Genomic DNA, 13,377 nt, shown 5'->3' with positions numbered 1-13,377 from the left:
TAGTTTTCCCCTTTTGGAGCTCAGTGTCCTAAGGTGTGGCTTCCAGTCCCCCACACCACAGCCTGATGAATAAGCTCTCAGTGGCACCAAGGGGGCTGGAATCCTCTTCACCACAGTTTTTTAAATAATTTCTCAAGGATTTACTGGCACTTTTTTTCTTTTGCTTCTGTTTTGCCAATTGAAGGGCATGTTCTTCCACCTACATTTTTGCAACTGTCTACTGTTGAGCTGTGGCTCTCACATTGCTCTTTATGGAGCCTGCTTGTGTTTTCACTGTGGGCCAAGTCATTAATCTTGGACTCTAACTTGTATTCATTAAAAGTAATGAGCTCGAATCCCAAGTTTTTTTGTTTTTGTTTTTTTTCATGGAATCTCGCTCTGTCGCCCAGGCTGGAGTGCAGTGGTGTAATCTCAGCTCACTGCAACCTCCGCCTCCTGGGTTCAGGTGATTATCCTGCCTCGGCCTGAGTAGCTGGGATTACAGATGCCCACCATCACACCCAGCTAATTTTTTGTATTTTTAGTAGAGACAGGGTTTTGCCATGTTGCCCGGGCTGGTCTCGAACTCCTGGCCTCAAGTGATTCACACGGTTCGGCCTCACAAAGTGCTGGGATTACAGGCGTGAGCCACCGTGCCTGGCAAATGTTATTAGAGCAAGTCTGGGACTAGAGACATTCTGTTGAAATCAGGTGTCCCCCACTGGGCAGGTAATTCCTAGAGGCAGCTGGCAGTTTAGGATGCAGATATTAAACAAACACAAGGAATCGACAAGACAGATGAAAAAGAACCAAGACAAAACTCAGTCCCTTACTTTTTCCCAAGAAACCTGCTTGAGATTCTGCTGCCACCTATTGGTGATTGCTCTTCAATACGGCTAGAGTCACAAAGGCTAAATTGGAAACCCAAGTCAAGATTTCCCTCTTCAAAAAAAAATCACCCAGTCAAGATTTCCCTTTTCAAAAAAAACTTTTGCTATTGAAGACCACTGACAGGAAAGAAATATGGTACCCAAAAGGCTGCACTACAGTTTAAAAAGCAACTTAGAAGGTAGAATATTTTGGGGGTGGGGGTGGAGTGTGAAAGGCAAACTAAGTCTAAATTTAAGAACAGGGACATTAAAAACTTTATTCAATAAATACAACAAATAATTTAAAAATATACTTCAATTCCAAAGCCAATTAAGAAGAGGAAGTAGAGAGAAAGGGAAAAAAGTGGGGATGAGGAAGGTAGAGGAAAAGAGAAAGCGGCCAAACAATGGTTTGGTTGGGCTGTGTTTCAGAGTGTACCACCCTTTAAAATTCTGATCAAATACTCTTGACCCATAAACCCTTAGCCCTTGTTCTCATGGGGTAGCCACAGGAGTCCACCAGCTGGGAATCATCCACTGAGCTCTGGATCAGAGCATTCCAGAGGCTGGAATGTGGGGGGAGTTTTAGGGGTAGTTTTCCGGTCATTCCTAAAACCATCCGTCCTAACTCCCAGGCAGGTTTAAATAGTGCAAACTCTTAGGCAGAGAGCTCCCAGCTACATAGTTTCACAGGTGAGTGTCCCAAGCCAGGGCCTCCAGGAAACAGGTCCCAGAGTACCCAGGGGTCCAAAGCCACTTCGGTGAATGGAAATCTAAAGGTGAAGAGAGGGGAGGCCAGGGCTCCTGGGCTAAGCCAGTGGCCAAGCCAGAAAACAATGCTGGGCAGAAAAGGGTTACAAGGCAGGTAGTCTGGACACTGGATTCAACAGCTTGCCATCAGCCAGGGAAAGTGAAGCTGAGGATGCATATGGAGCAGGGCCAGGAAGATCAGGAGAGCTGAGGGAGAACAGGAAAATTGGGAGGAAGGAAGAGGCAGCTCAGCAGCAAACTCCAGGAGAAATAACCAGCAGCCCTCACAGATTTGTGATTGTCTCTTAAAAAGATTTATTTTCTCTTCTTGCCTGAATGTACAAAGGCAAAAAGAGTACAGTTTGTATATATATATATTTATATATATATATAAAAAAACAAGGAACTTGGTAATGTACACTTTACAGAAGGGAAGAATCAGGAAGACTGAAATTAAATCCAACAGAGCAACACCAATGGAACAAAATCTATGAACAGCAACACTGCCCCTCCAGCCCGGGCCTCCAGCTCGCCCCAACCTGCTCCCAGTGGGAGGGCTGAGCACCAAGGCAAGCGGGTGGGCTGGGGCAGGAGGGGCTGGGGACAGGGCCTGGGAGGGGCTTGATCCCAGGAGGGGGGCCCATGGTAGGAGATCACTGGAAAGCTTCCTGGGATGCCCAAGTAATTAAAACAAACAACAAAGGCCCAGAATTATGGGGCCAACTAGCTGCCCAGTTGCATCTTGGGGGCATCAGAGTAGACAAGGGGATGGTGAGAGGGTATACGGGATAAGTGACATGGGTGGCCTCAAAGCCTGTATAAAATAATTCTCTAGCCCTCTGCAGTCTTAACTCGCAACTCTAAGTCCTCCCATGGCCCCTTAAACCTGGAAAAAAGAGACTCAAGAAATCACCATTTCATTTCATAGGGTGCCCTCTTACCCTTCTAAGCGTGTGGTTCTTTGACCTTGCGATGTGTGGAGAGAGTTGGGTAAGAGAAGGAAATTTCATACATGTACATGTACAAGGCAGGAAAAGGGGATGAAGGGAACTGCCATACCTTAAAATGAGGAAGTAGTTGATGTGGATCCTAAAGAGCAGCTCTCCAAGCCTTGCCTGATCTATCTGGGGATGAGGCCCCCTCCCTCTTTAGCTTCTCCTCTAGGGGAAGCCCAGTGAGCAATGTCTGTGAGGGCCTGGGCAGGGGTGGCTCATAAACAGGCTTGGTCTGGTGGTCTTGGCCCTTGGTAGCAAATTTTTCCAGCCTTTGTTTGTGGGGTGGGATAGGATGGGGACCCCTGCTGAGCATCTCATCCCTCTGACTAGGTCATGGATGCCACAGGTAGCTCCCACCTGTGTTTCTCCTCCCCATGTAGAGGTGGGCAGCAAATCTTTCACTCAGCACTTGTCAAGAATCTCCACAGCTGCTGCTTCATGTCATTTCAGAGGGAAGACTGGGCCCGGCAGGCATCAGGATCTGCCATGGTGGCTTTCACCTGCTCTTCTGAGCAGCTCCTACTCTTCAGGGGAGACTTGGATATGAGGATCAAAGAGCCAAATGTTTAAGAAGAAAAATTAAAAAGGAAAAGAAAAACCTGTTCTCTTCTGGAGAACCCAAGGCTGCCCAGCTAATACAGAAGTTCATCCTCTGTGTTACAGAATGAGTGGAAAGGGCAGGAATGCAGGGCCATGCCTGCCCAATGCAAAAGAAAATTACTCCTAACGGTTTCTTTACAATATATACAGAGTATGCTGCAGGCCAGTGCCACAGATACAAAACACACAACAATATTTAAAAACAAACAGGAACAGAGAGGGAACCTTGGCTCCACCTCACAGGAGCCCCAGGAGGGCATAATCAGGCTGAAATTCAGTCACCCTCTTGGTTGGGGTGACTCAGGTGGGGTGGGATGACGGTGTCTACACTAGCTACTTCCACGGAGGAAAGGGAGGTCACTGCTCAGAGCACTGCCCATGAGGGCAGCAGAAGGCAGAGGGAATGATGGGTATGAGGGAGGCTGTTTTGGGGCCCTGCCAAGAGGTCTAAAACAATGGTTTTTGGGGAGGACTCAGAACCCAACTTGAACAAAAACGAGGAGGCAGAAACCTAGGGGAAAGGCCTGTAGATCAGAGGGGATCCTCTTGAGCAGATGGTGACCCTAAGCCTCTCATGTGTAGGGTTCCAGGGTCCTTGGAAATCAACTACTACTGGGCATTGTGCTTACTGTCCCCTATTTCCCATTTTCCAAACTGAGTCGGAGCCAAGTTCCTGCTCCTAGTCACTTTTGGCACTCTGGTCACACACTCCCTTTTCCAGCCTACACTGGTATCTGTCAGTCTTTATCTCTCTCTCTCAATCCAGAGGGTCATGGAAAGATAGGAGGGGAGAACAGAGGGATGATACCTCAAAAGCCAAGTAAGCTAAAGCTCCCCACACCTTGGGGAAGACATGACCCCAATAAAGCTACCAAATCATCCTCACTTTCCCAGTACAAAGAGTATAAAGCTTCCATTGGGAGACTGCATTTCTAAGGAGAGCAGAGAAATGTTGGCTGCCTCAAAGCACAGCTCCACTGAGTACATTCTGAGACTCTAATAAGTAATGGCTTGGATGTGTTATTCCAGGGTCTAAGGAACAAATAACCTCCCATGGCCAGTGGCCCCTCAAACAAAATATGTGTTACCAAGAAACACAGCTTATATTGGCCCACATGGAGGTTATAGACTGAGCTATATAAAATCATGTACTTGTAGACAGAGGAATTGGGCTGTATATATCTGTGGCCCCAAATGAGGAAGATATCAGATGGCTAGATGACAGGACATCTCCAAGAACTGCTGGGTGCTCCCAGGGGCTGCCTTCTGGGCCTTGCCCTAAGGTGACCTGGCAGACTCCAAGGTTCCCCATGCTGGGGGGAATACTAGTTTATCTGCCTGAGGCTTAAGAGCCAAGCAGTGGAAAAGAAGAGGCAAGACCAGTGTGGGGATCCCCCTGGGAAAGGCACCAAGGGGTTAGGAGGGAAGGGAAAAGGGCAAGGAGTTGGGGAATAAGAAGCAGCAGGACTTAGTGGGGACGCAGGTTCTACTTCACAGACGTCATTCATGCTCCAGCACCAGCTTGCTCCCAGTGTCCCTGGGGAGCCCTGTGCTGGTGTTGGAACCCCTGCCCCCTGCCTCACAGGCAGCTCAAGGCCATGTTGGGGCTGGTCTTCCTTTCCAGGCTAGGTTGTGAGCGTTTATATGTGCTCATGTAAATGGGGAGAAGTCTCCACATTTGAAGACCTTGTTTTCACAATTATGTAGAAAACAACCCCCAATTTCTTTCCTGAGATTCTAGTTCCTCCACATGCTGCCAATTCCCAGGGTGCAAAGCACTAGGGAGATGCAGAATCTGGTGATGGTGGTAATGATGGTGAGGGGTATGGCTGCTGTGCTGTCTTCAGACCTTACCCAGTGCTTGGGGGTGGGGGTCCCTCCCTGGTGGGTGGGGGGGCTGGTACTGCTCCAGCAGCAGACCAAGGGCTTGGGGAACAGAGCGGTGGCTTCTCTGGGCTGAGGCCATATTCCCCTGGTTGCTTCCCGTGCCTTCATCTCCACAGAGGCCACAACAGTCATGACTGTGGCTGAGAGAATAAATATTTTTGCTAAGTACCAGCTCTCCAGCTCCTGAGGAAGAGGTAGGGTCAGGTAGTCCGGAGGTCTGGTGGAGGTGAGATAGCCAAGGGTCTGCCTTCAGTCATGGTGGAAACGGCAAACAGGATGATCAACACCATTTAACTGATGTCTAAACGGCACCTTCAGCACCTCCTTGGGTGAGCCAGTCCGGGCCCGTGAAGCTGACTTTATCCGGGCACTTGGTGTCTGCAAGGGAAACATGGACAGATAACCAGGCACTCAGCCTGTTGGTAAAACAACCACAAGGTGGCACTCCAAGAAAATGAATTGTAGGAGTGGCCAGTACTGGTCCCTAGGGGACACTGTGTTCCACAGGTCCTCTCAGATGCACATGGCTTCATGGGAGACTCTTGTACAAGAGGCTTGGCCAGGGTTCCATGGATTCCAGACTGCTGACCCCTCATAGCTATTCCTCACCTAGGGATTCTGTGATCCAGGTAGCAACTATCCCGGCTTTATGTGTTGCCCCAAATTAATAAAAGTGACTTACCATTCTCACCTCCTGGGGGGTGGGTAGAGTGAGGGAGTTGAGCCTTGTTGGCTGGCAACAATGGCTGTAGAAGAAAGCCCTGAATAAGCAGGAGAACATGTTAGTGTAGCACTCACAGAAACCTTCCATTAATCTTTTTCCTTGAGTTTTGGGGTGCTGATACTCAGCCAGCACCCCAAAAAAATCTGATACTCAGCCAGATATATTTGCTGGAGATAGATAATAAGGCTCTATTTCTCAGCTGATTGTTTCTCTTTGCCTTTGGGGAACACCTGTTCCATATTCTTCTGACTATCAAGGCCAGTATTCTGGAGGAATTTAAGAGTCCCCAAACTCCAAGGGAGGAATAAATATCATATGCTTTAATGACTGCAGGAGGTTAGGACTGTGCACAGATTAGAAGCTCAAAAAAAAAAAATTAAAAAAGGATTCTTATGAGGCAGGTAGGAGGGTCCTAGCTGTGGACATTACTACTGGGATGAAGATAAACAAAACAAAACAAGACAAAACAACAGGTGGTAGGGAAAAGAGGCTTACCTGCTGCATAGGGTAAGTTGTACTGTGCTGGGAGCAACGAGTACCCCAAGTGGTGGTGGTGGTGGTGTGTGGACATCAGGCGCTGGGAAGGAGAGGTGCGGGGCCGGTCAACACTCCGTTCACCCCCACTTGCTCCCCCGACGCTGCTACAGCTGCCACCACCCCCAACCACCCCACAGCCTCCTCGATCTCTCTCCTGAGAAGTTTTATCACTTATCTGGAAAGGAAACCAGAGACACAAAAGCACTATAGTGAGACACATATGCATACAACCACACACACACACACACACGAGTGAGATGCCCAGGGTGCCACCTTATGACCCCTAAAAGTGCAAGATACCTAAGAATAAAGAAGATGCCCTGGGGGCTGCCAGTGTCAAGTCAGCCAAGCTGCACTGTGGTCAGGACCTGAACTTGCCCACCTTCTCCCAGACCCTGGATCTGGCCTTACTAGTCTTTGGGTAACAGCCAGCATCACTGTACTTTTCTTACCGTGGGAGACTTGCTCTTGTAGTGACTGGCATGCTGCTGCAAGATGTCCAGGGCTTTGGACTCTGAGCTGGATTTACAAGTCACACTGGGGCTGGCTCGTGCCTTGTCAGCATCTTCACCACCTGAGACCTTGCTGCCATATGGGGAAAAAGAGTAGCTGGAAGGCAGGTAGGAACCTGTGGAAGGAGAAATCAAACAGTCAAAGAGATGGGAGAGGTAGAGGAAGCTCTGCTTTAGGGAGCTTGATTGGGTGGGCATCAGCTTTCCTAGGCACAGGCTGAGGTATTTTCTAACATAGTGCCTTTGGCTGAGACTGTTGGCTTGACCTTTCTTTACTGAGCTCTACAGGAAAAATTAGCTAAGGGATATTAGGAACATGGCCCTGTTTCCTGCTTCCAACTTCCATAGATCTGATACTGTTCTTTGAACTGGTCTCAGATTCATCTTGGAGAAGTGATATGATAAAGTGGAAAGATCACATGATCTGGAGTCAGAGCCTTGGGCTCAAAACCTTACTCTGAGACTTACTAGCTTGGTAACCTTCAGCAAATAAATAACTGTTTTGAGCTTCAGTTTCTTCATCATCAAAAATGAAGATATCAATACTTATTACTGAAGGTGATAGGGAGGATTAAAAAAGATAATGTCTATAAATCTCAGAGGACAGCGCCTGGCTCAGGGCGAGCACTCAACAAATGCAACTATGATTTTTATATTGACGGGTGTGAGTGACAGGGATAAAGGAACACCTCAAGGGTAAGAAATTTCCTATTTCTGTTTGAAAAGCTTATTTCTATTTAGAGTGTGCTTTATAATAATGTCACCAGAATGTTGAGACTATTTAGGCTGCTGTAGGAAGCTGGAAGCTCTAAGGAGTGAGGCTAAAGCAGTGCCCTTCCACCCCAGAAGCACCCCACATGGTTCTTTGGGCAACAAAACGAGTAGAGTTAAATAAGAGCATTTTCTTCTAACAAGTTAAAAAACATTTAAGGCCAGGAGCGGTGGCTCATGCCTGTATCTCAGCACTTTGGGAGGCCAAGGCGGCCGGATCACCTGAGGTCGGGAGTTCAAGACCAGCCTGACCAACATGGAAGAACACCGTCTCTACTAAAAATACAAAATTAGCCAGGAGTGGTGGCACATGCCTGTAATCCTAGCTACTTGGGAAGCTGAGGCAGGAGAATCATTTGAACCCGGGAGGTGGAGGCTGTGGTGAGCTGAGATCACGCCACTGCACTCTAGCCTGCGCAACAAGAGTGAAATTCCATCTCAAAAAACAAACAAACAAAAAACATTTAAACACTATAAAGAGCTTGTCTTTTCCAAGCTGAATCTAGCAGGACCTCCCCCCAGTCTGACTTCAGATGGCTCTTCTTACTTGACAGGTGAACATGATCTGGCAACTGAATCCATGCATTGTTATGGTTGCATTTTATTTGTTCTTTGTGTCTCTCCACTATGATTAAGCTGTAAGCTCCGGGAGTGGAAGGAACTCAATGGCTCTACTTCTTTTGTACCTCCCACAGTGCCTAGCACACTGCAAAATGTGGAGTATATGGTTTACGAATTCCATCTGAGGGGAGACAGCAGTGACAGAGAAGGAGTTTTACCTTTAGTTAGCAATGAAAACTGACTACAGAGACAATCCTTGAGCTGGAGCAAGGGAGAGAGAGGTAGTCACACAGACTATCATTATGGGTCATTCAAGGAACTATGGGTTATGGTGGCCACCTCATAGAATGACTCAGTGAAAAAAGGTCTGTCATCTAAGCGAGCCTCAATATGCCTTGGGGCTGAGCAAGAAAACTCTGGATGTGAAATCTGTGCTTCATTCCCCCTTCCAGTGAATGGAATAGCGCTGGCACTTGGTGCTGTACCTGGGTAGTTCTGCATCATCACAGCAGGCATGCTCCGGTAGCTGGGGTGGTTGGGGTCGTAGGACTGACTGTAGGAATAGCCGTGCATGTAGGGGATGTAGGACTGGTGCTGGGTAAGTGGGGAGGACACAGGCACATGGACACTTGGCCGGGGCTCCTTGCTCCCAAGGCGAGACTCCTCTGACGTGGGCAGCTTGCAGTCACTACTTGTGCTTTCCTTCCCATCTTCCTTGGGGACAGAGTCCTTACTCCGACTCCTTTCCTCCTTCAATTTGCGGTCCCGCTCCTCCTTCCACCGCTCATCCTCTGACTTGATGTCTGAGTACTTGGCAGGATAAACATATGTCCACATCCGGGGCTCTGCCTCCTACAACAATCACAGAACAACGACTGGGTGTTGTACAGATAAGACAGATATATTTCAAGCCCAAGGTCCCAGTAGAACCACCAGAGCAGATAATTAGTACTAGACACCTGGGGCAGAGTAGGATTTTGGCCTCTGCTGATCTTGTTTATAATCCAACTCTGCTCCCTTTTGGTTAAAAAGCCCCCGCCCCCGCGTCTGCACCCACCCACAGGGAACAAGATGGGGCAGGGGGAGAAAAGGAAAATCCATCCATGCATCAGTGGATGTTTTCTAGGTGAGAACAAGCATTCTGGGAAAACGACTGAAATAGGAGAGGCTGCCCCTTCCAAGATGTTTAGATTGTTTCACTTTTTCAGAGCATGCTCAGGGGCTGGAAAGCTTATAAGTGACACTCAGATCAGAGGAGGGAGGGAAGCATAACTATTATACCAAGAGGGAAGGGAAGACATTCTAAGTCTCATGAGCAGAGCAAGATATGAGATTCCAAGTTCCTAGTTCTAACTCAACCTATAAAATCCTTGTTAAAGAAACTCAGTAACTGAGTATACTTTGGACCTACTCTAAAAAATAGAGAGACCATCAATAACTCATTTCATAGGAACCAAACAGTGGAGGAAACACGGACAAGGAATCGAGATACCTGGGTTCGAATCCTGACTCTGCTAGTGAGGTCTCAAGTAACCCCAGACAAATTAAGCTAACTTGTCTGGGCCTTTCCTGTCAAATGGAAAAAACACCTGCTATGGATATAAAAGTGCTTTTTAAAAAACATTAATATGAATCCCTGTGCTTTGGGAGGCTGAGGTGCGAGGATTGCTTGAGGCCAGGAGTTCAAGACCAGCCTGGGCAACATAGTGAGACCCCTCTCTACAAAAAATGAAAACATCATCTGGGTGTGGTGGCATGCATCTGTAGTCCTGGTTAATTGGGAGGCTGAGGCAGGAGGACTGCTTGAGCCTAGGAGTTGGAAATTGCAGTGAGCTATGACTGCATCATTGCATTCCAGCCTGGGCAACACAGAGGGACTCTGGTCTCTATAAAAACATAAAAATAAAAAAAAATTACGACTGGGCGCAGTGGCTCATGCCTTAATCCCAGTACTTTGGGAGGCCGAGGTGGGTGGATCACAAGGTCAGGAGATCAAGACCATCCTGGCTAACATGGTGAAACCCCATCTCTACTAAAAATACAAAAAATTAGCCAGGTGTGGTGGCGCGCACCTGTAATCCCAGCTACTCGGGAGGCTGAGGCAGGAGAATCGTGTGAACCCGGGAGGCAGAGGTTGCAGTGAGCTGAGATTGTGCCAGTGCATTCCAGCCTGGGTGACAGTGCCAGACTCCATCTCAAAAAAAATAAAAAAATAAATAAAATAAAATAAAAATTGGCTGGGTACAGTGGCTCATGCCTGTAATCCCAGCACTTTGGGAGGCTGAGGCAGGTGGATTACTTGAGGTCAGGAGTTCCAGACCAGCCTGACCAAGATGGTGAAACCCCATCTCTACTAAAAATACAAAAAAATTAGCTGGGCATGGTGGCGTGTGCCTGTAATCTCAGCTACTCGGGAGGCTGAGGCAGGAGAATTGCTTGAACCTGGGAGGCGGAGGTTGCAGTGAGCCAAGCAAGATTGCACCACTGCACTCTAGCCTGGGCAACAGAGTGAGACTCCATCTCGAAAAAATAATAATACTAAAATAAAATAAAAAACATTAAAATAGTTTACAAAGGTAAAGAATCCTTAAAATTATACATCTCTCCTGCTAATCTCAATTCCGTTGAACCCCTATATAAAGACAGCCCTTATTTGTGAGGAAGATAGACGATTACCATACGGTATTTCCACTTCCTCCCAGGGCAACAGTTACCTGTCGGTACCAGAGTATTGGATCCATCTCTGCCTGTCGACCACACTCAGCGCCTGTCTTGGCCTCAGAGGCCTCCTTGCTTAGGTGGCTGGCATCACTCAGCTTCACTTTAAGGCCTTCAGGGCCCTGGCCTGGGAGTTTTGAAGAGTCATCTAACTTGGGAATGATGACTGATTTGGCTGGGTCAGCCCCTGGCTCCTTGGCCTTGCCAGGTCCTGATTTCACCAGGTCTGTCAGGCTGGGGGCCTTGGTGAGAGTTGGTGGAATGGACGGCTTTTGCTTCCACTCTTCCTTGAGTGCTGCCTCCCGCTCCTTCAGGCCCATCTCTGCCTTCTTGTCCACTCCCCGCTGCTGCTGCTCTAAGCTCTGGCGTTTCTGCTGTTCTTCGTACTGCTGCCGGTAAGCCGTGTTAGTGCTCAGAAGGTGGGTGTGGTAACTCTGGTCGCTGTAGCCATAGGGGGGTACATAGGCATACTGGTTGTAGTACAGGGACTGCATGTACATATTGGGACGCTGCTGGATGACCGAGGGCTGCTGACTGGAACTGCTCAGCTCGGGCTTCTTTTCTTCACAGATATCATTCTTCACTTTCCCTTCTATGCTCTCAGGTTCCTCATCCCTTTTTGTCTTCAGGGCCTGGCTCTCCACTCCTGCCTGGCTGCTGGGGTTCAGAGCCCCAGGGCTGGACTGTGCATAACTTGGAGAATAGTAACTCTCAAAGCCTTGGTAATATGGTGAGTCTTTGCTCTGAGGCTGAGGGGGAAAAAGAGTTTTCTTAGCCCCTTCTTTAACCAACTGTTCAGCGTCCTTTGATTTGACACTGTCTACCTTGCCCTCCCCATCCTCCCCAGCATCAGAGATGTCAGAGTATGCAGGGCTGTTGGTTTTAACTGAGCTGGCTTCAGCTCCATTCTGGGTCACCACATGTAAGGGAGTCAGGGGCTGAGTAGGGGTAGTGTTTTCAAGGCGGCTACTGCCTCCAATGGAAGGGCTGGGGGCATTGTCCGTGAAACTGTAGATCTTGTCGGCTTCAGCCTTGATGCTAGCCAGTCGGCTTTGGTGGGGGTCTGATGAGCCATTTAGGAGCCCCTCCATTTTCATCCCATCTCCTGAAGATTCCCTGAATGGGCTTTTGCCTTCTTCTGCTCGACACACCTTCCCAGGGGTCAGAGGACTTTCAAGTTCCTTTGAAGATTCCTTCTTTTTTTTGTCTTTCTTTTTCTTGTCCTTGGCTGGAGTCAAGGCAGGGTTGACTGTGAAAGGTTCTCCCATAACAGTGGGCTTGGGCTGAATGGGCTTGAGTTGGGGACTGTTGGGCATGGCTTGTGCCACTGTGGCGGTCAAGCCTGAGGAAGAGCCTGGGCTCGCTGCTGTGAAGGTGGCTGTCTGGAAGGTGTAGATTTGCTGTGGGGGGATGGCAGGGGCAATGGGACGGGCTGACTTTAGGCTCTTGGAAGGAATCTTTTCAGGTTTTAAACTAGAGGGTTTTTTACATTTTTCTTTTTCCATACACTTCCTTTCTAAAGAATCAAAGGCATCATTGCTTGTTTCATCCATCACTGAGGGTCCATCATCAGAGCCATCATTGGATAAGGCCCCAAGGTCTGTGTCCCCTTCCCCACTCAACTTTTTCTTACAGAGGCCTTTTGTGCTGAATTTGCTTGAAGGAGAAGGGCTATGGGGCTCTACAAGTCGAACTTTGGGGGTAGCTGAGCGGGCAGGGGACAAGGAACCTTTTTGTGAGACAGATGCACCATTGCAGCTCCCAAGGTCTGCATGGAGAATAGGTTCCTCTCCGTACTCACTGTCCCCATCCGCTTCTGGCTTGCTGTCATCATCTGTATGGGCATGAGCTTGGTGGTACTTAAGTCCATTGATGTGCTTGTACTTCTTGTTGCAGTTTGGGTGGGGACAGTCAATCAGGACGGGGGAGGGACAGTTTCTGTCCAGAACAGTGGGTTCTACCTTTGTCCCAGGAAGGGGGCCAGTGGCTGAGCCCATGGAATTAGTACGGACACGCTTGCTCCCTTTGGAGTCCTCTGAGCTAGAATTCAGCTCCATGTCTGAAAGGGGTTTGTTTTTCCGCTTATTAGCTGAGGAAGGGCTGGCCTTGACATCCTCAGAAGTGCTGCTGGCAGGTGGGCGATGCTCTGAAGAATTCTGGCTGCCCCGACGGCCTTTGCTATTGGCTCCTGCCCGGGTTTTGCTGCTGCTACTGGTCCCTTTGCTGTCAGAGGCTGTGGCTGTCTCATTGACAGGTGTATTACTGTTGGGACGCATGCGTTTGCCTCTACCCCGGCCATTGCGCATTTCCAGGTCACTGGTCGGGGAGTCACAGAACCTTGGCAAAGGATAAACACAACAGAATATTATTAAGAAGAGAAAACATCTTCAAAGCAGTTTAGCTGTAGCCTCCAGAACTGTCCAGATGGTGACTATCATTTTCAATGAATACGATTTGTTAAAAGAAATTCTGAT

The 13,377-nt window shown here is 48.4% G+C and overlaps 1 protein-coding gene across 2 annotated transcripts in view; it reads right to left on the bottom strand.

The window, feature by feature from the left end:
- Positions 1-1,100: 1,100 nt before the first annotated feature.
- Positions 1,101-13,377, bottom strand: part of ZNF609 (zinc finger protein 609) — a 225,462-nt gene continuing 213,185 nt past the window's right edge. For both annotated transcript variants that reach the window (XM_031002443.3, XM_031002444.3), the window contains exons 5-10: positions 10,900-13,240; positions 8,671-9,037; positions 6,794-6,969; positions 6,300-6,516; positions 5,763-5,841; positions 1,101-5,458 (exon numbers count right to left, since the gene is read on the bottom strand). In XM_031002443.3, coding sequence (XP_030858303.2) covers positions 5,768-5,841; positions 6,300-6,516; positions 6,794-6,969; positions 8,671-9,037; positions 10,900-13,240 — 3,175 coding nt within the window. In that variant the 3' untranslated portion in view covers positions 1,101-5,458; positions 5,763-5,767. The remainder of the gene's footprint in view (positions 5,459-5,762; positions 5,842-6,299; positions 6,517-6,793; positions 6,970-8,670; positions 9,038-10,899; positions 13,241-13,377) is intronic.

Source organism: Gorilla gorilla, chromosome 16, assembly GCF_029281585.2.
Source record: "Gorilla gorilla gorilla isolate KB3781 chromosome 16, NHGRI_mGorGor1-v2.1_pri, whole genome shotgun sequence".
Taxonomy (NCBI): Eukaryota; Metazoa; Chordata; class Mammalia; order Primates; family Hominidae; genus Gorilla; species Gorilla gorilla.
Note: the sequence above shows the minus strand (reverse complement) of the source record. Positions and strands in the feature narration are given on the sequence as shown.